At 39.7% G+C, this 22,390-nt stretch overlaps 1 protein-coding gene across 1 annotated transcript in view; it reads right to left on the bottom strand.

The window, feature by feature from the left end:
- Positions 1–22,390, bottom strand: part of MUC16 (mucin 16, cell surface associated) — a 185,277-nt gene that overhangs the window by 34,002 nt on the left and 128,885 nt on the right. The window contains exons 25-54 of the mRNA XM_075613035.1: positions 21,445–21,480; positions 20,357–20,593; positions 19,300–19,536; positions 18,738–18,989; positions 17,720–17,983; positions 17,158–17,409; positions 16,140–16,403; positions 15,617–15,853; positions 14,559–14,825; positions 13,997–14,272; positions 12,978–13,241; positions 12,416–12,691; positions 11,398–11,661; positions 10,836–11,111; positions 9,872–10,023; positions 9,606–9,673; positions 9,294–9,466; positions 8,245–8,511; positions 7,722–7,958; positions 6,720–6,931; positions 6,453–6,520; positions 6,141–6,313; positions 5,140–5,351; positions 4,874–4,941; positions 4,562–4,734; positions 4,070–4,105; positions 2,977–3,213; positions 1,892–2,182; positions 1,396–1,608; positions 332–367 (exon numbers count right to left, since the gene is read on the bottom strand). Coding sequence (XP_075469150.1) covers positions 332–367; positions 1,396–1,608; positions 1,892–2,182; positions 2,977–3,213; positions 4,070–4,105; positions 4,562–4,734; positions 4,874–4,941; positions 5,140–5,351; positions 6,141–6,313; positions 6,453–6,520; positions 6,720–6,931; positions 7,722–7,958; positions 8,245–8,511; positions 9,294–9,466; positions 9,606–9,673; positions 9,872–10,023; positions 10,836–11,111; positions 11,398–11,661; positions 12,416–12,691; positions 12,978–13,241; positions 13,997–14,272; positions 14,559–14,825; positions 15,617–15,853; positions 16,140–16,403; positions 17,158–17,409; positions 17,720–17,983; positions 18,738–18,989; positions 19,300–19,536; positions 20,357–20,593; positions 21,445–21,480 — 6,018 coding nt within the window. The remainder of the gene's footprint in view (positions 1–331; positions 368–1,395; positions 1,609–1,891; positions 2,183–2,976; positions 3,214–4,069; positions 4,106–4,561; positions 4,735–4,873; positions 4,942–5,139; positions 5,352–6,140; positions 6,314–6,452; positions 6,521–6,719; positions 6,932–7,721; positions 7,959–8,244; positions 8,512–9,293; positions 9,467–9,605; positions 9,674–9,871; positions 10,024–10,835; positions 11,112–11,397; positions 11,662–12,415; positions 12,692–12,977; positions 13,242–13,996; positions 14,273–14,558; positions 14,826–15,616; positions 15,854–16,139; positions 16,404–17,157; positions 17,410–17,719; positions 17,984–18,737; positions 18,990–19,299; positions 19,537–20,356; positions 20,594–21,444; positions 21,481–22,390) is intronic.

Genomic DNA, 22,390 nt, shown 5'->3' with positions numbered 1-22,390 from the left:
ACAATCAATGGAGCAGTTAAAAAAAATCAGTCAACAAGTAAACCCCCCAAACAATCAATGACAAATTATCAAAACTATGAGTCCATCAATAAACCAACCAACAACCAACAATTAGTTAGCCAATAAGCCAAGTAACCAATTTCCAAATTATTAGACAAATAATAAGTTATTCCATGTTTTTCCATCTACTGTAGTTTCCGTCTGGGTCAAAATCCTAATGGCTTATAGACTTAACCACACATGATGCAGAATATGGACTTCATGTTACTGTAGGTGTATTCTAACCTTGTGTACTTTCCATAAGTTTTACAGTACCAACATTAGTACTTACATGGAGTTGGGGTAGTTGGAGCTTTTTCAGTATATCCTGGGAAATACAAGGATAAAGAGAAATTTAAATGTGATGTCATTATAAACAGCCCAACTGATTTCCCAAGCACTCCCATTCTGATTTCTTCCTTCTTGGTCCTCTAACCCCAACTGCCGAACATTTCAGCTCAACTTCAATTCAGCTGGAAATGTTGCACCGTGTAAGTGTTATTCTGGGTAGCCAACTCGGTTTTATAGTATAAGGGGTAGGGTGAAGGTTCTCCTTTTCATTGAATTCAAGTAATTAACCCCTCCTCCCCTGACTTCTCTCCCTCTCTCTTGTGCCATGTCACAAACTGCCTTTTCGCAACTTCTCCTGGATGTCCCACCATTACCTAAAAGCTTAACTTGTCCAAAATAGAACAAATACTCTTTCCCCCTTTCACTGCCATCCCTACACCCAAACTCCCCCTCACTGTCAATAATACCACAATCTCATCAACACCTCAAGCCTGCTGCCCTCTCTATCATACCTCACATTCACTGCCTCACTAAGTCCTGCCATCTCCACTTTAGAAATATTGCTAGGATAAGCCCTTTTGACACTCATTACGCTACTAAAATCCGAATTCACTCATTCTTGTTCCGAGTCCGTCTTGACTACTGCAACTTTCTCCTAGCTGGCATTCCTCTTGTCCGCCGGTCCTAACTCCAATCCATACAAAATGTTCCGAGTCCGTCTTGACTACTGCAACTTTCTCCTAGCTATTGGGATTTCTCAGCTCTCCTTCTTTTCATTGTGTGGTTATTACAGAATGGCCAAACTGTCTTTTAGCTAAGAGAGCTCTGTATTTGTGACTCTGTTACTAGTCTGTGCATAGTTAGATTCAACCAACTTAAAAAACCTTTGAATAAATTGACACCAAGGAAGGGGATCCCATAAAAGACTATAGAGGCAAATTATTCCCTAGAGAAGGGCTCCCAGTGGTGTAAAAAGTGGTGAGTTCTGTCATTATGTCGGGGTGGAGGCGTGAGGAGATCACCCTTACAGGAAGTAGAAGTTAATATGTACACCCCTTCGCTTACCGTTAACAAAGAGGCTGTTTGGATCCATAGAAAAGGTGTCCAGCTTGGTGATACTATTAGTCTTGTTGCTCAGCTCCTTGAAGAAAGCCACTCGGTCAAATGCAGGAGATGCTGACTGGTTAGTGTAAGTACAGATGGCATCAACTTTGGTGTCACTTCCACTGTTTGCGCCACTGGAGAAGGAATTAATGATATAATGACATGTTATAATTTCTAAATCCATGTCGTAATGGTCAACTTATTATTTCATGTTTTCTTAAGGTTTTGCAGCAAAGTGGATAGACAAATACTGTAGCAATGTTAATTTGTTACCTGAATCCCATGATTTGGCACCCAGCGTAAGAAGAACCCAGACTGGTGCTCTTCATCAGTGTGTCCAGCTGGAAGAAAAGAGTCTTAACATTAAAATCTTTCAACAATCTGATTGTGCAGTACTGGACATATAAACCCAAACTGGGTGTTTTCAAGGGGGATCCCATTGAAGTTTAATGGAGTATTATTGAAGAGAAGATCCTATACAGACTGCGGGGGTCATGTAAAGAACATAGAAATGTAGCCACAAGCATCTGGTCACTCACTAAACTAGTCAGATTGACTCGCGTGCTGTTGAATTCGGAGCTGTTCGGGGTCCCGAGGTTTGAGGTGTATTGGAGGTTGGTCAAGGTGAAATTCAATGTAAATGTGGAAACTGCTGGAACTGTGGTTGCTGGTGGAGTTGTCAAAGTCACAACTGAAATCAAAGCAGACGATAACTGAAAATCTCTCAAATACATCAAGCACCCATCATTTTATCCTTGTAAAGATGAAAGTTGAAGATTGTATCTATAAACCTGGTTTATGTAAATCTACAGAATAGAGATTTATGTAAAGTTCATGCACTAAAGAAGTTGTAGAGCTGTGAAATACAACCAAAAGTTAAACATTTGAACCCCAAAATGTTCAGCTACTTTTATTGTGAATCAATTCATACTTTAGGGATGTATGCAAAATAACAGAGGGAATTGTTACATGGTAAAGGAAGAGTGTGTGTAGGCTGTGTCCGTGTACCCAGTGTTTGCATCAGCTCTACTGTCATCACTAAGTACTTACATGGAGCTGGGGTAGTTCCTGCCTTTTCATTGTATCCTAGTAAATACATAAAAACAAAAGCAAATAAAGTCAATGTGAGTTTTTTCCAAGACATTGTCATAATTGCTACACTAAACACTATTGGGATTTCTCAGCTCAACTTCTCTTCATCATGTGGTTATTACAGAATGACCAAACTGTCTTTTAGCTAAGAGAGCTCAGTATTTGTGACTTTGTTACTAGTCTGTGCGTGGCTAGATTCAACAAACTTATAAAAAATAGCTGAAGGAGGCTGGATTAACCATTTCTTAATCAACTAACCACTCTACCGTGAAATAAAGTTGACACCTAGGAAGGGGATCCCATACAAGACTATAGAGGCAAATGATTTCCTAAAGAGGGGCTCCCAGTGGGGTGTAAAAAGTGGTGAGTTCAGTCATTATGTCGGGGTGGAGGCGTGGGGAGATCACCCTTACAGGAAGTAGAAGTTAATATGTACACCCCTTCGCTTACCGTTAACAAAGAGGCTGTTTGGATCCATAGAAAAGGTGTCCAGCTTGGTGATACTATTAGTCTTGTTGCTCAGCTCCTTGAAGAAAGCCACTCGGTCAAATGCAGGAGATGCTGACTGGTTAGTGTAAGTACAGATGGCATCAACTTTGGTGTCACTTCCACTGTTTGCGGCACTGGAGAAGGAATTAATGATATAATGACATGTTATAATTTCTAAATCCATGTCGTAATGGTCAACTTATTATTTCATGTTTTCTTAAGGTTTTGCAGCAAAGTGGATAGACAAATACTGTAGCAATGTTAATCTGTTACCTGAATCCCATGATTTGGCACCCAGCGTAAGAAGAACCCAGGCTGGTGCTCTTCATCAGTGTGACCAGCTGGAAGAAAAGAGTCTTAACATTAAAATCTTTCAACAATCTGATTGTGCAGTACTGGACATATAAACCCAAACTGGGTGTTTTCAAGGGGGAACCCATTGAAGTTTAATGGAGTATTATTGAAGAGAAGATCCTATACAGACTGCGGGGGTCATGTAAAGAACATAGAAATGTAGCAACAAGCATCTGGTCACTCACTAAACTAGTCAGATTGACTCGCGTGCTGTTGAATTCGGAGCTGTTCGGGGTCCCGAGGTTTGAGGTGTATTGGAGGTTGGTCAAGGTGAAATTCAATGTAAATGTGGAAACTGCTGGAACTGTGGTTGCTGGTGGAGTTGTCAAAGTCACAACTGAAATCAAAGCAGACGATAACTGAGAATCTCTCAAATACATCAAGCACCCATCAATTTATCCTTGTAAAGATGAAAGTTGAAGATTGTATCTACAGTATAAACCTGGTTTATGTAAATCTACAGAATAGAGATTTATGTAAAGTTCATGCACTAAAGAAGTTGAACAGCTGTGAAATATCACCAAAAGTTAAACATTTGAACCCCAAAATGTTCAGCTACTTTTACTGTGAATCAATTCATACTTTAGGGATGTATGAAAATAACAGAGGGAATTGTTACATGGTAAAGGAAGAGTGTGTGTAGGCTGTGTCCATGTACCCAGTGTTTGCATCAGCTCTACTGTCATCACTAAGTACTTACATGGAGCTGGGGTAGTTCCTGCCTTTTCATTGTATCCTAGTAAATACATAAAAACAAAAGCAAATAAAGTCAATGTGAGTTTTTTCCAAGACATTGTCATAATTGCTACACTAAACACTATTGGGATTTCTCAGCTCACCTTCTCTTCATCATGTGGTTATTACAGAATGACCAAACTGTCTTTTAGCTAAGAGAGCTCTGTATTTGTGACTCTGTTACTAGTCTGTGCGTGGCTAGATTCAACCAACTTATAAAAAATAGCTGAAGGAGGCTGGATTAACCATTTCTTAATCAACTAACCACTCTACCGTGAAATAAAGTTGACACCTAGGAAGGGGATCCCATACAAGACTATAGAGGCAAATGATTTCCTAAAGAGGGGCTCCCAGTGGGTTGTAAACAGTGGTGAGTTCTGTCATTATGGCGGGGTGGAGGCGTGGGGAGATCACCCTTACAGGAAGTAGAAGTTAATATGTACACCCCTTCGCTTACCGTTAACAAAGAGGCTGTTTGGATCCATAGAAAAGGTGTCCAGCTTGGTGATACTATTAGTCTTGTTGCTCAGCTCCTTGAAGAAAGCCACTCGGTCAAATGCAGGAGATGCTGACTGGTTAGTGTAAGTACAGATGGCATCAACTTTGGTGTCACTTCCACTGTTTGCGCCACTGGAGAAGGAATTAATGATATAATGACATGTTATAATTTCTAAATCCATGTCGTAATGGTCAACTTATTATTTCATGTTTTCTTAAGGTTTTGCAGCAAAGTGGATAGACAAATACTGTAGCAATGTTAATCTGTTACCTGAATCCCATGATTTGGCACCCAGCGTAAGAAGAACCCAGGCTGGTGCTCTTCATCAGTGTGTCCAGCTGGAAGAAAAGAGTCTTAACATTAAAATCTTTCAACAATCTGATTGTGCAGTACTGAACATATAAACCCAAACTGAGTGTTTTCAAGGGGGAACCCATTGAAGTTTAATGGAGTATTATTGAAGAGAAGATCCTATACAGACTGCGGGGGTCATGTAAAGAACATAGAAATGTAGCCACAAGCATCTGGTCACTCACTAAACTAGTCAGATTGACTCGCGTGCTGTTGAATTCGGAGCTGTTCGGGGTCCCGAGGTTTGAGGTGTATTGGAGGTTGGTCAAGGTGAAATTCAATGTAAATGTGGAAACTGCTGGAACTGTGGTTGCTGGTGGAGTTGTCAAAGTCACAACTGAAATCAAAGCAGACGATAACTGAGAATCTCTCAAATACATCAAGCACCCATCAATTTATCCTTGTAAAGATGAAAGTTGAAGATTGTATCTATAAACCTGGTTTATGTAAATCTACAGAATAGAGATTTATGTAAAGTTCATGCACTAAAGAAGTTGAACAGCTGTGAAATACAACCAAAAGTTAAACATTTGAACCCCAAAATGTTCAGCTACTTTTATTGTGAATCAATTCATACTTTAGGGATGTATGAAAATAACAGAAGGAATTGTTACATGGTAAAGGAAGAGTGTGTGTAGGCTGTGTCCATGTACCCAGTGTTTGCATCAGCTCGACTGTCATCACTAAGTACTTACATGGAGCTGGGGTAGTTCCTGCCTTTTCATTGTATCCTAGTAAATACATAAAAACAAAAGCAAATAAAGTCAATGTGAGTTTTTTCCAAGACATTGTCATAATTGCTACACTAAACACTATTGGGATTTCTCAGCTCACCTTCTCTTCATCATATGGTTATTACAGAATGACCAAATTGTCTTTTAGCTAAGAGAGCTCTGTATTTGTGACTCTGTTACTAGTCTGTGCGTGGCTAGATTCAACCAACTTATAAAAAATAGCTGAAGGAGGCTGGATTAACCATTTCTTAATCAACTAACCACTCTACCGTGAAATAAAGTTGACACCTAGGAAGGGGATCCCATACAAGACTATAGAGGCAAATGATTTCCTAAAAGGGGCTCCCAGTGGGGTGTAAAAAGTGGTGAGTTCTGTCATTATGGCGGGGTGGAGGCGTGGGGAGATCACCCTTACAGGAAGTAGAAGTTAATATGTACACCCCTTCGCTTACCGTTAACAAAGAGGCTGTTTGGATCCATAGAAAAGGTGGCCAGCTTGGTGATACTATTAGTCTTGTTGCTCAGCTCCTTGAAGAAAGCCACTCGGTCAAATGCAGGAGATGCTGACTGGTTAGTGTAAGTACAGATGGCATCAACTTTGGTGTCACTTCCACTGTTTGCGGCACTGGAGAAGGAATTAATGATATAATGACATGTTATAATTTCTAAATCCATGTCGTAATGGTCAACTTATTATTTCATGTTTTCTTAAGGTTTTGCAGCAAAGTGGATAGACAAATACTGTAGCAATGTTAATCTGTTACCTGAATCCCATGATTTGGCACCCAGCGTAAGAAGAACCCAGGCTGGTGCTCTTCATCAGTGTGTCCAGCTGGAAAAAAAGAGTCTTAACATTAAAATCTTTCAACAATCTGATTGTGCAGTACTGGACATATAAACCCAAACGGGGGGGTATTCAAGGGGGATCCCATTGAAGTTTAATGGAGTATTATTGAAGAGAAGATCCTATACAGACTGCGGGGGTCATGTAAAGAACATAGAAATGTAGTCACAAGCATCTGGTCACTCACTAAACTAGTCAGATTGACTCGCGTGCTGTTGAATTCGGAGCTGTTCGGGGTCCCGAGGTTTGAGGTGTATTGGAGGTTGGTCAAGGTGAAATTCAATGTAAATGTGGAAACTGCTGGAACTGTGGTTGCTGGTGGAGTTGTCAAAGTCACAACTGAAATCAAAGCAGACAATAACTGAGAATCTCTCAAATATATCAAGCACCCATCAATTTATCCTTGTAAAGATGAAAGTTGAAGATTGTATCTATAAACCTGGTTTATGTAAATCTACAGAATAGAGATTTATGTAAAGTTCATGCACTAAAGAAGTTGTAGAGCTGTGAAATACAACCAAAAGTTAAACATTTGAACCCCAAAATGTTCAGCTACTTTTATTGTGAATCAATTCATACTTTAGGGATGTATGAAAATAACAGAGGGAATTGTTACATGGTAAAGGAAGAGTGTGTGTAGGCTGTGTCCATGTACCCAGTGTTTGCATCAGCTCTACTGTCATCACTAAGTACTTACATGGAGCTGGGGTAGTTCCTGCCTTTTCATTGTATCCTAGTAAATACATAAAAACAAAAGCAAATAAAGTCAATGTGAGTTTTTTCCAAGACATTGTCATAATTGCTACACTAAACACTATTGGGATTTCTCAGCTCACCTTCTCTTCATCATGTGGTTATTACAGAATGACCAAACTGTCTTTTAGCTAAGAGAGCTCTATATTTGTGACTCTGTTACTAGTCTGTGCGTGGCTAGATTCAACCAACTTATAAAAAATAGTTGAAGGAGGCTGGATTAACCATTTCTTAATCAACTAACCACTCTACCGTGAAATAAAGTTGACACCTAGGAAGGGGATCCCATACAAGACTATAGAGGCAAATTATTTCCTAAGGAGGGGCTCCCAGTGGGATGTAAAAAGTGGTGAGTTCTGTCATTATGGCGGGGTGGAGGCGTGGGGAGAACACCCTTACAGGAAGTAGAAGTTAATATGTACACCCCTTCGCTTACCGTTAACAAAGAGGCTGTTTGGATCCATAGAAAAGGTGTCCAGCTTGGTGATACTATTAGTCTTGTTGCTCAGCTCCTTGAAGAAAGCCACTCGGTCAAATGCAGGAGATGCTGACTGGTTAGTGTAAGTACAGATGGCATCAACTTTGGTGTCACTTCCACTGTTTGCGCCACTGGAGAAGGAATTAATGATATAATGACATGTTATAATTTCAATATCCATGTTGTAATGGTCAACTTATTATTTCATGTTTTCTTAAGGTTTTGCAGCAAAGTGGATAGACAAATACTGTAGCAATGTTAATCTGTTACCTGAATCCCATGATTTGGCACCCAGCGAAAGAAGAACCCAGGCTGGTGCTCTTCATCAGTGTGTCCAGCTGGAAGAAAAGAGTCTTAACATTAAAATCTTTCAACAATCTGATTGTGCAGTACTGGACATATAAACCCAAACTGGGTGTTTTCAAGGGGGAACCCATTGAAGTTTAATGGAGTATTATTGAAGAGAAGATCCTATACAGACTGTGGGGGTCATGTAAAGAACATAGAAATGTAGCCACAAGCATATGGTCACTCACTAAACTAGTCAGATTGACTCGCGTGCTGTTGAATTCGGAGCTGTTCGGGGTCCCGAGGTTTGAGGTGTATTGGAGGTTGGTCAAGGTGAAATTCAATGTAAATGTGGAAACTGCTGGAACTGTGGTTGCTGGTGGAGTTGTCAAAGTCACAACTGAAATCAAAGCAGACAATAACTGAGAATCTCTCAAATATATCAAGCACCCATCAATTTATCCTTGTAAAGATGAAAGTTGAAGATTGTATCTATAAACCTGGTTTATGTAAATCTACAGAATAGAGATTTATGTAAAGTTCATGCACTAAAGAAGTTGTAGAGCTGTGAAATACAACCAAAAGTTAAACATTTGAACCCCAAAATGTTCAGCTACTTTTATTGTGAATCAATTCATACTTTAGGGATGTATGAAAATAACAGAGGGCATGGTAAAGGAAGAGTGTGTGTAGGCTGTGTCCATGTACCCAGTGTTTGCATCAGCTCTACTGTCATCACTAAGTACTTACATGGAGCTGGGGTAGTTCCTGCCTTTTCATTGTATCCTAGTAAATACATAAAAACAAAAGCAAATAAAGTCAATGTGAGTTTTTTCCAAGACATTGTCATAATTGCTACACTAAACACTATTGGGATTTCTCAGCTCACCTTCTCTTCATCATGTGGTTATTACAGAATGACCAAACTGTCTTTTAGCTAAGAGAGCTCTGTATTTGTGACTCTGTTACTAGTCTGTGCGTGGCTAGATTCAACCAATTTATAAAAAATAGTTGAAGGAGGCTGGATTAACCATTTCTTAATCAACTAACCACTCTACCGTGAAATAAAGTTGACACCTAGGAAGGGGATCCCATACAAGACTATAGAGGCAAATTATTTCCTAAAGAGGGGCTCCCAGTGGGGTGTAAAAAGTGGTGAGCTCTGTCATTATGGCGGGGTGGAGGCGTGGGGAGAACACCCTTACAGGAAGTAGAAGTTAATATGTACACCCCTTCGCTTACCGTTAACAAAGAGGCTGTTTGGATCCATAGAAAAGGTGTCCAGCTTGGTGATACTATTAGTCTTGTTGCTCAGCTCCTTGAAGAAAGCCACTCGGTCAAATGCAGGAGATGCTGACTGGTTAGTGTAAGTACAGATGGCATCAACTTTGGTGTCACTTCCACTGTTTGCGCCACTGGTGAAGGAATTAATGATATAATGACATGTTATAATTTCTATATCCATGTCGTAATGTTCAACTTATTATTTCATGTTTTCTTAAGGTTTTTCAGCAAAGTGGATAGACAAATACTGTAGCAATGTTAATCTGTTACCTGAATCCCATGATTTGGCACCCAGCGTAAGAAGAACCCAGGCTGGTGCTCTTCATCAGTGTGTCCAGCTGGAAGAAAAGAGTCTTAACATTAAAATCTTTCAACAATCTGATTGTGCAGTACTGGACATATAAACCCAAACTGAGTGTTTTCAAGGGGGAACCCATTGAAGTTTAATGGAGTATTATTGAAGAGAAGATCCTATACAGACTGCGGGGGTCATATAAAGAACATAGAAATGTAGCAACAAGCATCTGGTCACTCACTAAACTAGTCAGATTGACTCGCGTGCTGTTGAATTCGGAGCTGTTCGGGGTCCCGAGGTTTGAGGTGTATTGGAGGTTGGTCAAGGTGAAATTCAATGTAAATGTGGAAACTGCTGGAACTGTGGTTGCTGGTGGAGTTGTCAAAGTCACAACTGAAATCAAAGCAGACGATAACTGAGAATCTCTCAAATACATCTAGCACCCATCAATTTATCCTTGTAAAGATGAAAGTTGAAGATTGTATCTATAAACCTGGTTTATGTAAATCTACAGAATAGAGATTTATGTAAAGTTCATGCACTAAAGAAGTTGTAGAGCTGTGAAATACAACCAAAAGTTAAACATTTGAACCCCAAAATGTTCAGCTACTTTTATTGTGAATCAATTCATACTTTAGGGATGTATGAAAATAACAGAGGGAACTGTTACATGGTAAAGGAAGAGTGTGTGTAGGCTGTGTCCGTGTACCCAGTGTTTGCATCAGCTCTACTGTCATCACTAAGTACTTACATGGAGCTGGGGTAGTTCCTGCCTTTTCATTGTATCCTAGTAAATACATAAAAACAAAAGCAAATAAAGTCAATGTGAGTTTTTTTCCAAGACATTGTCATAATTGCTACACTAAACACTATTGGGATTTCTCAGCTCACCTTCTCTTCATCATGTGGTTATTACAGAATGACCAAACTGTCTTTTAGCTAAGAGAGCTCTGTATTTGTGACTCTGTTACTAGTCTGTGCGTGGCTAGATTCAACCAACTTATAAAAAATAGCTGAAGGAGGCTGGATTAACCATTTCTTAATCAACTAACAACTCTACCGTGAAATAAAGTTGACACCTAGGAAGGGGATTCCATACAAGACTATAGAGGCAAATTATTTCCTAAAGAGGGGCTCCCAGTGGGGTGTAAAAAGTGGTGAGTTCTGTCATTATGGCGGGGTGGAGGCGTGGGGAGATCACCCTTACAGGAAGTAGAAGTTAATATGTACACCCCTTCGCTTACCGTTAACAAAGAGGCTGTTTGGATCCATAGAAAAGGTGTCCAGCTTGGTGATACTATTAGTCTTGTTGCTCAGCTCCTTGAAGAAAGCCACTCGGTCAAATGCAGGAGATGCTGACTGGTTAGTGTAAGTACAGATGGCATCAACTTTGGTGTCACTTCCACTGTTTGCGCCACTGGAGAAGGAATTAATGATATAATGACATGTTATAATTTCAATATCCATGTCGTAATGGTCAACTTATTATTTCATGTTTTCTTAAGGTTTTGCAGCAAAGTGGATAGACAAATACTGTAGCAATGTTAATCTGTTACCTGAATCCCATGATTTGGCACCCAGCGTAAGAAGAACCCAGGCTGGTGCTCTTCATCAGTGTGTCCAGCTGGAAGAAAAGAGTCTTAACATTAAAATCTTTCAACAATCTGATTGTGCAGTACTGAACATATAAACCCAAACTGAGTGTTTTCAAGGGGGAACCCATTGAAGTTTAATGGAGTATTATTGAAGAGAAGATCCTATACAGACTGCGGTCGTCATATAAAGAACATAGAAATGTAGCAACAAGCATCTGGTCACTCACTAAACTAGTCAGATTGACTCGCGTGCTGTTGAATTCGGAGCTGTTCGGGTTCCCGAGGTTTGAGGTGTATTGGAGGTTGGTCAAGGTGAAATTCAATGTAAATGTGGAAACTGCTGGAACTGTGGTTGCTGGTGGAGTTGTCAAAGTCACAACTGAAATCAAAGCAGACGATAACTGAGAATCTCTCAAATACATCAAGCACCCATCAATTTATCCTTGTAAAGATGAAAGTTGAAGATTGTATCTATAAACCTGGTTTATGTAAATCTACAGAATAGAGATTTATGTAAAGTTCATGCACTAAAGAAGTTGTAGAGCTGTGAAATACAACCAAAAGTTAAACATTTGAACCCCAAAATGTTCAGCTACTTTTATTGTGAATCAATTCATACTTTAGGGATGTATGAAAATAACAGAGGGAACTGTTACATGGTAAAGGAAGAGTGTGTGTAGGCTGTGTCCGTGTACCCAGTGTTTGCATCAGCTCTACTGTCATCACTAAGTACTTACATGGAGCTGGGGTAGTTCCTGCCTTTTCATTGTATCCTAGTAAATACATTAAAACAAAAGCAAATAAAGTCAATGTGAGTTTTTTCCAAGACATTGTCATAATTGCTACACTAAACACTATTGGGATTTCTCAGCTCACCTTCTCTTCATCATGTGGTTATTACAGAATGACCAAACTGTCTTTTAGCTAAGAGAGCTCTGTATTTGTGACTCTGTTACTAGTCTGTGCGTGGCTAGATTCAACCAACTTATAAAAAATAGCTGAAGGAGGCTGGATTAACCATTTCTTAATCAACTAACCACTCTACCGTGAAATAAAGTTGACACCTAGGAAGGGGATTCCATACAAGACTATAGAGGCAAATTATTTCCTAAAGAGGGGCTCCCAGTGGGGTGTAAAAAGTGGTGAGTTCTGTCATTATGGCGGGGTGGAGGCGTGGGGAGATCACCCTTACAGGAAGTAGAAGTTAATATGTACACCCCTTCGCTTACCGTTAACAAAGAGGCTGTTTGGATCCATAGAAAAGGTGTCCAGCTTGGTGATACTATTAGTCTTGTTGCTCAGCTCCTTGAAGAAAGCCACTCGGTCAAATGCAGGAGATGCTGACTGGTTAGTGTAAGTACAGATGGCATCAACTTTGGTGTCACTTCCACTGTTTGCGCCACTGGAGAAGGAATTAATGATATAATGACATGTTATAATTTCTAAATCCATGTCGTAATGGTCAACTTATTATTTCATGTTTTCTTAAGGTTTTGCAGCAAAGTGGATAGACAAATACTGTAGCAATGTTAATCTGTTACCTGAATCCCATGATTTGGCACCCAGCGTAAGAAGAACCCAGGCTGGTGCTCTTCATCAGTGTGTCCAGCTGGAAGAAAAGAGTCTTAACATTAAAATCTTTCAACAATCTGATTGTGCAGTACTGGACATATAAACCCAAACTGAGTGTTTTCAAGGGGGAACCCATTGAAGTTTAATGGAGTATTATTGAAGTGAAGATCCTATACAGACTGCGGTCGTCATATAAAGAACATAGAAATGTAGCAACAAGCATCTGGTCACTCACTAAACTAGTCAGATTGACTCGCGTGCTGTTGAATTCGGAGCTGTTCGGGTTCCCGAGGTTTGAGGTGTATTGGAGGTTGGTCAAGGTGAAATTCAATGTAAATGTGGAAACTGCTGGAACTGTGGTTGCTGGTGGAGTTGTCAAAGTCACAACTGAAATCAAAGCAGACGATAACTGAGAATCTCTCAAATACATCAAGCACCCATCAATTTATCCTTGTAAAGATGAAAGTTGAAGATTGTATCTATAAACCTGGTTTATGTAAATCTACAGAATAGAGATTTATGTAAAGTTCATGCACTAAAGAAGTTGTAGAGCTGTGAAATACAACCAAAAGTTAAACATTTGAACCCCAAAATGTTCAGCTACTTTTATTGTGAATCAATTCATACTTTAGGGATGTATGAAAATAACAGAGGGAACTGTTACATGGTAAAGGAAGAGTGTGTGTAGGCTGTGTCCGTGTACCCAGTGTTTGCATCAGCTCTACTGTCATCACTAAGTACTTACATGGAGCTGGGGTAGTTCCTGCCTTTTCATTGTATCCTAGTAAATACATAAAAACAAAAGCAAATAAAGTCAATGTGAGTTTTTTTCCAAGACATTGTCATAATTGCTACACTAAACACTATTGGGATTTCTCAGCTCACCTTCTCTTCATCATGTGGTTATTACAGAATGACCAAACTGTCTTTTAGCTAAGAGAGCTCTGTATTTGTGACTCTGTTACTAGTCTGTGCGTGGCTACATTCAACCAACTTATAAAAAATAGCTGAAGGAGGCTGGATTAACCATTTCTTAATCAACTAACAACTCTACCGTGAAATAAAGTTGACACCTAGGAAGGGGATTCCATACAAGACTATAGAGGCAAATTATTTCCTAAAGAGGGGCTCCCAGTGGGGTGTAAAAAGTGGTGAGTTCTGTCATTATGGCGGGGTGGAGGCGTGGGGAGATCACCCTTACAGGAAGTAGAAGTTAATATGTACACCCCTTCGCTTACCGTTAACAAAGAGGCTGTTTGGATCCATAGAAAAGGTGTCCAGCTTGGTGATACTATTAGTCTTGTTGCTCAGCTCCTTGAAGAAAGCCACTCGGTCAAATGCAGGAGATGCTGACTGGTTAGTGTAAGTACAGATGGCATCAACTTTGGTGTCACTTCCACTGTTTGCGCCACTGGAGAAGGAATTAATGATATAATGACATGTTATAATTTCTAAATCCATGTCGTAATGGTCAACTTATTATTTCATGTTTTCTTAAGGTTTTGCAGCAAAGTGGATAGACAAATACTGTAGCAATGTTAATCTGTTACCTGAATCCCATGATTTGGCACCCAGCGTAAGAAGAACCCAGGCTGGTGCTCTTCATCAGTGTGTCCAGCTGGAAGAAAAGAGTCTTAACATTAAAATCTTTCAACAATCTGATTGTGCAGTACTGGACATATAAACCCAAACTGAGTGTTTTCAAGGGGGAACCCATTGAAGTTTAATGGAGTATTATTGAAGTGAAGATCCTATACAGACTGCGGTCGTCATATAAAGAACATAGAAATGTAGCAACAAGCATCTGGTCACTCACTAAACTAGTCAGATTGACTCGCGTGCTGTTGAATTCGGAGCTGTTCGGGTTCCCGAGGTTTGAGGTGTATTGGAGGTTGGTCAAGGTGAAATTCAATGTAAATGTGGAAACTGCTGGAACTGTGGTTGCTGGTGGAGTTGTCAAAGTCACAACTGAAATCAAAGCAGACGATAACTGAGAATCTCTCAAATACATCAAGCACCCATCAATTTATCCTTGTAAAGATGAAAGTTGAAGATTGTATCTATAAACCTGGTTTATGTAAATCTACAGAATAGAGATTTATGTAAAGTTCATGCACTAAAGAAGTTGTAGAGCTGTGAAATACAACCAAAAGTTAAACATTTGAACCCCAAAATGTTCAGCTACTTTTATTGTGAATCAATTCATACTTTAGGGATGTATGAAAATAACAGAGGGAACTGTTACATGGTAAAGGAAGAGTGTGTGTAGGCTGTGTCCGTGTACCCAGTGTTTGCATCAGCTCTACTGTCATCACTAAGTACTTACATGGAGCTGGGGTAGTTCCTGCCTTTTCATTGTATCCTAGTAAATACATAAAAACAAAAGCAAATAAAGTCAATGTGAGTTTTTTTCCAAGACATTGTCATAATTGCTACACTAAACACTATTGGGATTTCTCAGCTCACCTTCTCTTCATCATGTGGTTATTACAGAATGACCAAACTGTCTTTTAGCTAAGAGAGCTCTGTATTTGTGACTCTGTTACTAGTCTGTGCGTGGCTACATTCAACCAACTTATAAAAAATAGCTGAAGGAGGCTGGATTAACCATTTCTTAATCAACTAACAACTCTACCGTGAAATAAAGTTGACACCTAGGAAGGGGATTCCATACAAGACTATAGAGGCAAATTATTTCCTAAAGAGGGGCTCCCAGTGGGGTGTAAAAAGTGGTGAGTTCTGTCATTATGGCGGGGTGGAGGCGTGGGGAGATCACTCTTACAGGAAGTAGAAGTTAATATGTACACCCCTTCGCTTACCGTTAACAAAGAGGCTGTTTGGATCCATAGAAAAGGTGTCCAGCTTGGTGATACTATTAGTCTTGTTGCTCAGCTCCTTGAAGAAAGCCACTCGGTCAAATGCAGGAGATGCTGACTGGTTAGTGTAAGTACAGATGGCATCAACTTTGGTGTCACTTCCACTGTTTGCGCCACTGGAGAAGGAATTAATGATATAATGACATGTTATAATTTCAATATCCATGTCGTAATGGTCAACTTATTATTTCATGTTTTCTTAAGGTTTTGCAGCAAAGTGGATAGACAAATACTGTAGCAATGTTAATCTGTTACCTGAATCCCATGATTTGGCACCCAGCGTAAGAAGAACCCAGGCTGGTGCTCTTCATCAGTGTGTCCAGCTGGAAGAAAAGAGTCTTAACATTAAAATCTTTCAACAATCTGATTGTGCAGTACTGAACATATAAACCCAAACTGAGTGTTTTCAAGGGGGAACCCATTGAAGTTTAATGGAGTATTATTGAAGAGAAGATCCTATACAGACTGCGGTCGTCATATAAAGAACATAGAAATGTAGCAACAAGCATCTGGTCACTCACTAAACTAGTCAGATTGACTCGCGTGCTGTTGAATTCGGAGCTGTTCGGGTTCCCGAGGTTTGAGGTGTATTGGAGGTTGGTCAAGGTGAAATTCAATGTAAATGTGGAAACTGCTGGAACTGTGGTTGCTGGTGGAGTTGTCAAAGTCACAACTGAAATCAAAGCAGACGATAACTGAGAATCTCTCAAATACATCAAGCACCCATCAATTTATCCTTGTAAAGATGAAAGTTGAAGATTGTATCTATAAACCTGGTTTATGTAAATCTACAGAATAGAGATTTATGTAAAGTTCATGCACTAAAGAAGTTGTAGAGCTGTGAAATACAACCAAAAGTTAAACATTTGAACCCCAAAATGTTCAGCTACTTTTATTGTGAATCAATTCATACTTTAGGGATGTATGAAAATAACAGAGGGAACTGTTACATGGTAAAGGAAGAGTGTGTGTAGGCTGTGTCCGTGTACCCAGTGTTTGCATCAGCTCTACTGTCATCACTAAGTACTTACATGGAGCTGGGGTAGTTCCTGCCTTTTCATTGTATCCTAGTAAATACATAAAAACAAAAGCAAATAAAGTCAATGTGAGTTTTTTCCAAGACATTGTCATAATTGCTACACTAAACACTATTGGGATTTCTCAGCTCACCTTCTCTTCATCATGTGGTTATTACAGAATGACCAAACTGTCTTTTAGCTAAGAGAGCTCTGTATTTGTGACTCTGTTACTAGTCTGTGCGTGGCTAGATTCAACCAACTTATAAAAAATAGCTGAAGGAGGCTGGATTAACCATTTCTTAATCAACTAACCACTCTACCGTGAAATAAAGTTGACACCTAGGAAGGGGATTCCATACAAGACTATAGAGGCAAATTATTTCCTAAAGAGGGGCTCCCAGTGGGGTGTAAAAAGTGGTGAGTTCTGTCATTATGGCGGGGTGGAGGCGTGGGGAGATCACCCTTACAGGAAGTAGAAGTTAATATGTACACCCCTTCGCTTACCGTTAACAAAGAGGCTGTTTGGATCCATAGAAAAGGTGTCCAGCTTGGTGATACTATTAGTCTTGTTGCTCAGCTCCTTGAAGAAAGCCACTCGGTCAAATGCAGGAGATGCTGACTGGTTAGTGTAAGTACAGATGGCATCAACTTTGGTGTCACTTCCACTGTTTGCGCCACTGGAGAAGGAATTAATGATATAATGACATGTTATAATTTCTAAATCCATGTCGTAATGGTCAACTTATTATTTCATGTTTTCTTAAGGTTTTGCAGCAAAGTGGATAGACAGATACTGTAGCAATGTTAATCTGTTACCTGAATCCCATGATTTGGCACCCAGCGTAAGAAGAACCCAGGCTGGTGCTCTTCATCAGTGTGTCCAGCTGGAAGAAAAGAGTCTTAACATTAAAATCATTCAACAATCTGATTGTGCAGTACTGGACATATAAACCCAAACTGAGTGTTTTCAAGGGGGAACCCATTGAAGTTTAATGGAGTATTATTGAAGTGAAGATCCTATACAGACTGCGGTCGTCATATAAAGAACATAGAAATGTAGCAACAAGCATCTGGTCACTCACTAAACTAGTCAGATTGACTCGCGTGCTGTTGAATTCGGAGCTGTTCGGGTTCCCGAGGTTTGAGGTGTATTGGAGGTTGGTCAAGGTGAAATTCAATGTAAATGTGGAAACTGCTGGAACTGTGGTTGCTGGTGGAGTTGTCAAAGTCACAACTGAAATCAAAGCAGACGATAACTGAGAATCTCTCAAATACATCAAGCACCCATCAATTTATCCTTGTAAAGATGAAAGTTGAAGATTGTATCTATAAACCTGGTTTATGTAAATCTACAGAATAGAGATTTATGTAAAGTTCATGCACTAAAGAAGTTGTAGAGCTGTGAAATACAACCAAAAGTTAAACATTTGAACCCCAAAATGTTCAGCTACTTTTATTGTGAATCAATTCATACTTTAGGGATGTATGAAAATAACAGAGGGAACTGTTACATGGTAAAGGAAGAGTGTGTGTAGGCTGTGTCCGTGTACCCAGTGTTTGCATCAGCTCTACTGTCATCACTAAGTACTTACATGGAGCTGGGGTAGTTCCTGCCTTTTCATTGTATCCTAGTAAATACATAAAAACAAAAGCAAATAAAGTCAATGTGAGTTTTTTCCAAGACATTGTCATAATTGCTACACTAAACACTATTGGGATTTCTCAGCTCACCTTCTCTTCATCATGTGGTTATTACAGAATGACCAAACTGTCTTTTAGCTAAGAGAGCTCTGTATTTGTGACTCTGTTACTAGTCTGTGCGTGGCTAGATTCAACCAACTTATAAAAAATAGCTGAAGGAGGCTGGATTAACCATTTCTTAATCAACTAACCACTCTACCGTGAAATAAAGTTGACACCTAGGAAGGGGATTCCATACAAGACTATAGAGGCAAATTATTTCCTAAAGAGGGGCTCCCAGTGGGGTGTAAAAAGTGGTGAGTTCTGTCATTATGGCGGGGTGGAGGCGTGGGGAGATCACCCTTACAGGAAGTAGAAGTTAATATGTACACCCCTTCGCTTACCGTTAACAAAGAGGCTGTTTGGATCCATAGAAAAGGTGTCCAGCTTGGTGATACTATTAGTCTTGTTGCTCAGCTCCTTGAAGAAAGCCACTCGGTCAAATGCAGGAGATGCTGACTGGTTAGTGTAAGTACAGATGGCATCAACTTTGGTGTCACTTCCACTGTTTGCGCCACTGGAGAAGGAATTAATGATATAATGACATGTTATAATTTCTAAATCCATGTCGTAATGGTCAACTTATTATTTCATGTTTTCTTAAGGTTTTGCAGCAAAGTGGATAGACAAATACTGTAGCAATGTTAATCTGTTACCTGAATCCCATGATTTGGCACCCAGCGTAAGAAGAACCCAGGCTGGTGCTCTTCATCAGTGTGTCCAGCTGGAAGAAAAGAGTCTTAACATTAAAATCTTTCAACAATCTGATTGTGCAGTACTGGACATATAAACCCAAACTGAGTGTTTTCAAGGGGGAACCCATTGAAGTTTAATGGAGTATTATTGAAGTGAAGATCCTATACAGACTGCGGTCGTCATATAAAGAACATAGAAATGTAGCAACAAGCATCTGGTCACTCACTAAACTAGTCAGATTGACTCGCGTGCTGTTGAATTCGGAGCTGTTCGGGTTCCCGAGGTTTGAGGTGTATTGGAGGTTGGTCAAGGTAAAATTCAATGTAAATGTGGAAACTGCTGGAACTGTGGTTGCTGGTGGAGTTGTCAAAGTCACAACTGAAATCAAAGCAGACGATAACTGAGAATCTCTCAAATACATCAAGCACCCATCAATTTATCCTTGTAAAGATGAAAGTTGAAGATTGTATCTATAAACCTGGTTTATGTAAATCTACAGAATAGAGATTTATGTAAAGTTCATGCACTAAAGAAGTTGTAGAGCTGTGAAATACAACCAAAAGTTAAACATTTGAACCCCAAAATGTTCAGCTACTTTTATTGTGAATCAATTCATACTTTAGGGATGTATGAAAATAACAGAGGGAATTGTTACATGGTAAAGGAAGAGTGTGTGTAGGCTGTGTCCATGTACCCAGTGTTTGCATCAGCTCTACTGTCATTACTAAGTACTTACATGGAGCTGGGGTAGTTCCTGCCTTTTCATTGTATCCTAGTAAATACATAAAAACAAAAGCAAATAAAGTCAATGTGAGTTTTTTCCAAGACATTGTCATAATTGCTAAACTAAACACTATTGGGATTTCTCAGCTCACCTTCTCTTCATCATGTGGTTATTACAGAATGACCAAACTGTCTTTTAGCTAAGAGAGCTCTGTATTTGTGACTCTGTTACTAGTCTGTGCGTGGCTAGATTCAACCAACTTATAAAAAATAGCTGAAGGAGGCTGGATTAACCATTTCTTAATCAACTAACCACTCTACCGTGAAATAAAGTTGACACCTAGGAAGGGAATCCCATACAAGACTATAGAGGCAAATTATTTCCTAAAGAGGGGCTCCCAGTGGGGTGTAAAAAGTGGTGAGTTCTGTCATTATGGCGGGGTGGAGGCGTGGGGAGATCACCCTTACAGGAAGTAGAAGTTAATATGTACACCCCTTCACTTACCGTTAACAAAGAGGCTGTTTGGATCCATAGAAAAGGTGTCCAGCTTGGTGATACTATTAGTCTTGTTGCTCAGCTCCTTGAAGAAAGCCACTCGGTCAAATGCAGGAGATGCTGACTGGTTAGTGTAAGTACAGATGGCATCAACTTTGGTGTCACTTCCACTGTTTGCGCCACTGGAGAAGGAATTAATGATATAATGACATGTTATAATTTCTATATCCATGTCGTAATGGTCAACTTATTATTTCATGTTTTCTTAAGGTTTTGCAGCAAAGTGGATAGACAAATACTGTAGCAATGTTAATCTGTTACCTGAATCCCATGATTTGGCACCCAGCGTAAGAAGAACCCAGGCTGGTGCTCTTCATCAGTGTGTCCAGCTGGAAGAAAAGAGTCTTAACATTAAAATCTTTCAACAATCTGATTGTGCAGTACTGGACATATAAACCCAAACTGAGTGTTTTCAAGGGGGAACCCATTAAAGTTTAATGGAGTATTATTGAAGAGAAGATCCTATACAGACTGCGGGGGTCATGTAAAGAACATAGAAATGTAGCAACAAGCATCTGGTCACTCACTAAACTAGTCAGATTGACTCGCGTGCTGTTGAATTCGGAGCTGTTCGGGGTCCCGAGGTTTGAGGTGTATTGGAGGTTGGTCAAGGTGAAATTCAATGTAAATGTGGAAACTGCTGGAACTGTGGTTGCTGGTGGAGTTGTCAAAGTCACAACTGAAATCAAAGCAGACAATAACTGAGAATCTCTCAAATATATCAAGCACCCATCAATTTATCCTTGTAAAGATGAAAGTTGAAGATTGTATCTATAAACCTGGTTTATGTAAATCTACAGAATAGAGATTTATGTAAAGTTCATGCACTAAAGAAGTTGTAGAGATGTGAAATACAACCAAAAGTTAAACATTTGAACCCCAAAATGTTCAGCTACTTTTATTGTGAATCAATTCATACTTTAGGGATGTATGAAAATAACAGAGGGAATTGTTACATGGTAAAGGAAGAGTGTGTGTAGGCTGTGTCCATGTACCCAGTGTTTGCATCAGCTCTACTGTCATCACTAAGTACTTACATGGAGCTGGGGTAGTTCCTGCCTTTTCATTGTATCCTAGTAAATACATAAAAACAAAAGCAAATAAAGTCAATGTGAGTTTTTTCCAAGACATTGTCATAATTGCTACACTAAACACTATTGGGATTTCTCAGCTCACCTTCTCTTCATCATGTGGTAATTACAGAATGACCAAACTGTCTTTTAGCTAAGAGAGCTCTGTATTTGTGACTCTGTTACTAGTCTGTGCGTGGCTAGATTCAACCAACTTATAAAAAATAGTTGAAGGAGGCTGGATTAACCATTTCTTAATCAACTAACCACTCTACCGTGAAATAAAGTTGACACCTAGGAAGGGGATCCCATACAAGACTATAGAGGCAAATTATTTCCTAAAGAGGGGCTCCCAGTGGGGTGTAAAAAGTGGTGAGTTCTGTCATTATGGCGGGGTGGAGGCGTGGGGAGAACACCCTTACAGGAAGTAGAAGTTAATATGTACACCCCTTCGCTTACCGTTAACAAAGAGGCTGTTTGGATCCATAGAAAAGGTGTCCAGCTTGGTGATACTATTAGTCTTGTTGCTCAGCTCCTTGAAGAAAGCCACTCGGTCAAATGCAGGAGATGCTGACTGGTTAGTGTAAGTACAGATGACATCAACTTTGGTGTCACTTCCACTGTTTGCGGCACTGGAGAAGGAATTAATGATATAATCACATGTTATAATTTCTAAATCCATGTCGTAATGGTCAACTTATTATTTCATGTTTTCTTAAGGTTTTGCAGCAAAGTGGATAGACAAATACTGTAGCAATGTTAATCTGTTACCTGAATCCCATGATTTGGCACCCAGCGTAAGAAGAACCCAGGCTGGTGCTCTTCATCAGTGTGTCCAGCTGGAAGAAAAGAGTCTTAACATTAAAATCTTTCAACAATCTGATTGTGCAGTACTGGACATATAAACCCAAAC

The sequence above is a fragment of the Ascaphus truei genome, chromosome 8, assembly GCF_040206685.1.
Source record: "Ascaphus truei isolate aAscTru1 chromosome 8, aAscTru1.hap1, whole genome shotgun sequence".
Classification (NCBI taxonomy): Eukaryota; Metazoa; Chordata; class Amphibia; order Anura; family Ascaphidae; genus Ascaphus; species Ascaphus truei.
The sequence above is the reverse complement of the archived record's forward strand: the minus strand, read 5'-3'. Positions and strand labels throughout refer to the sequence as shown.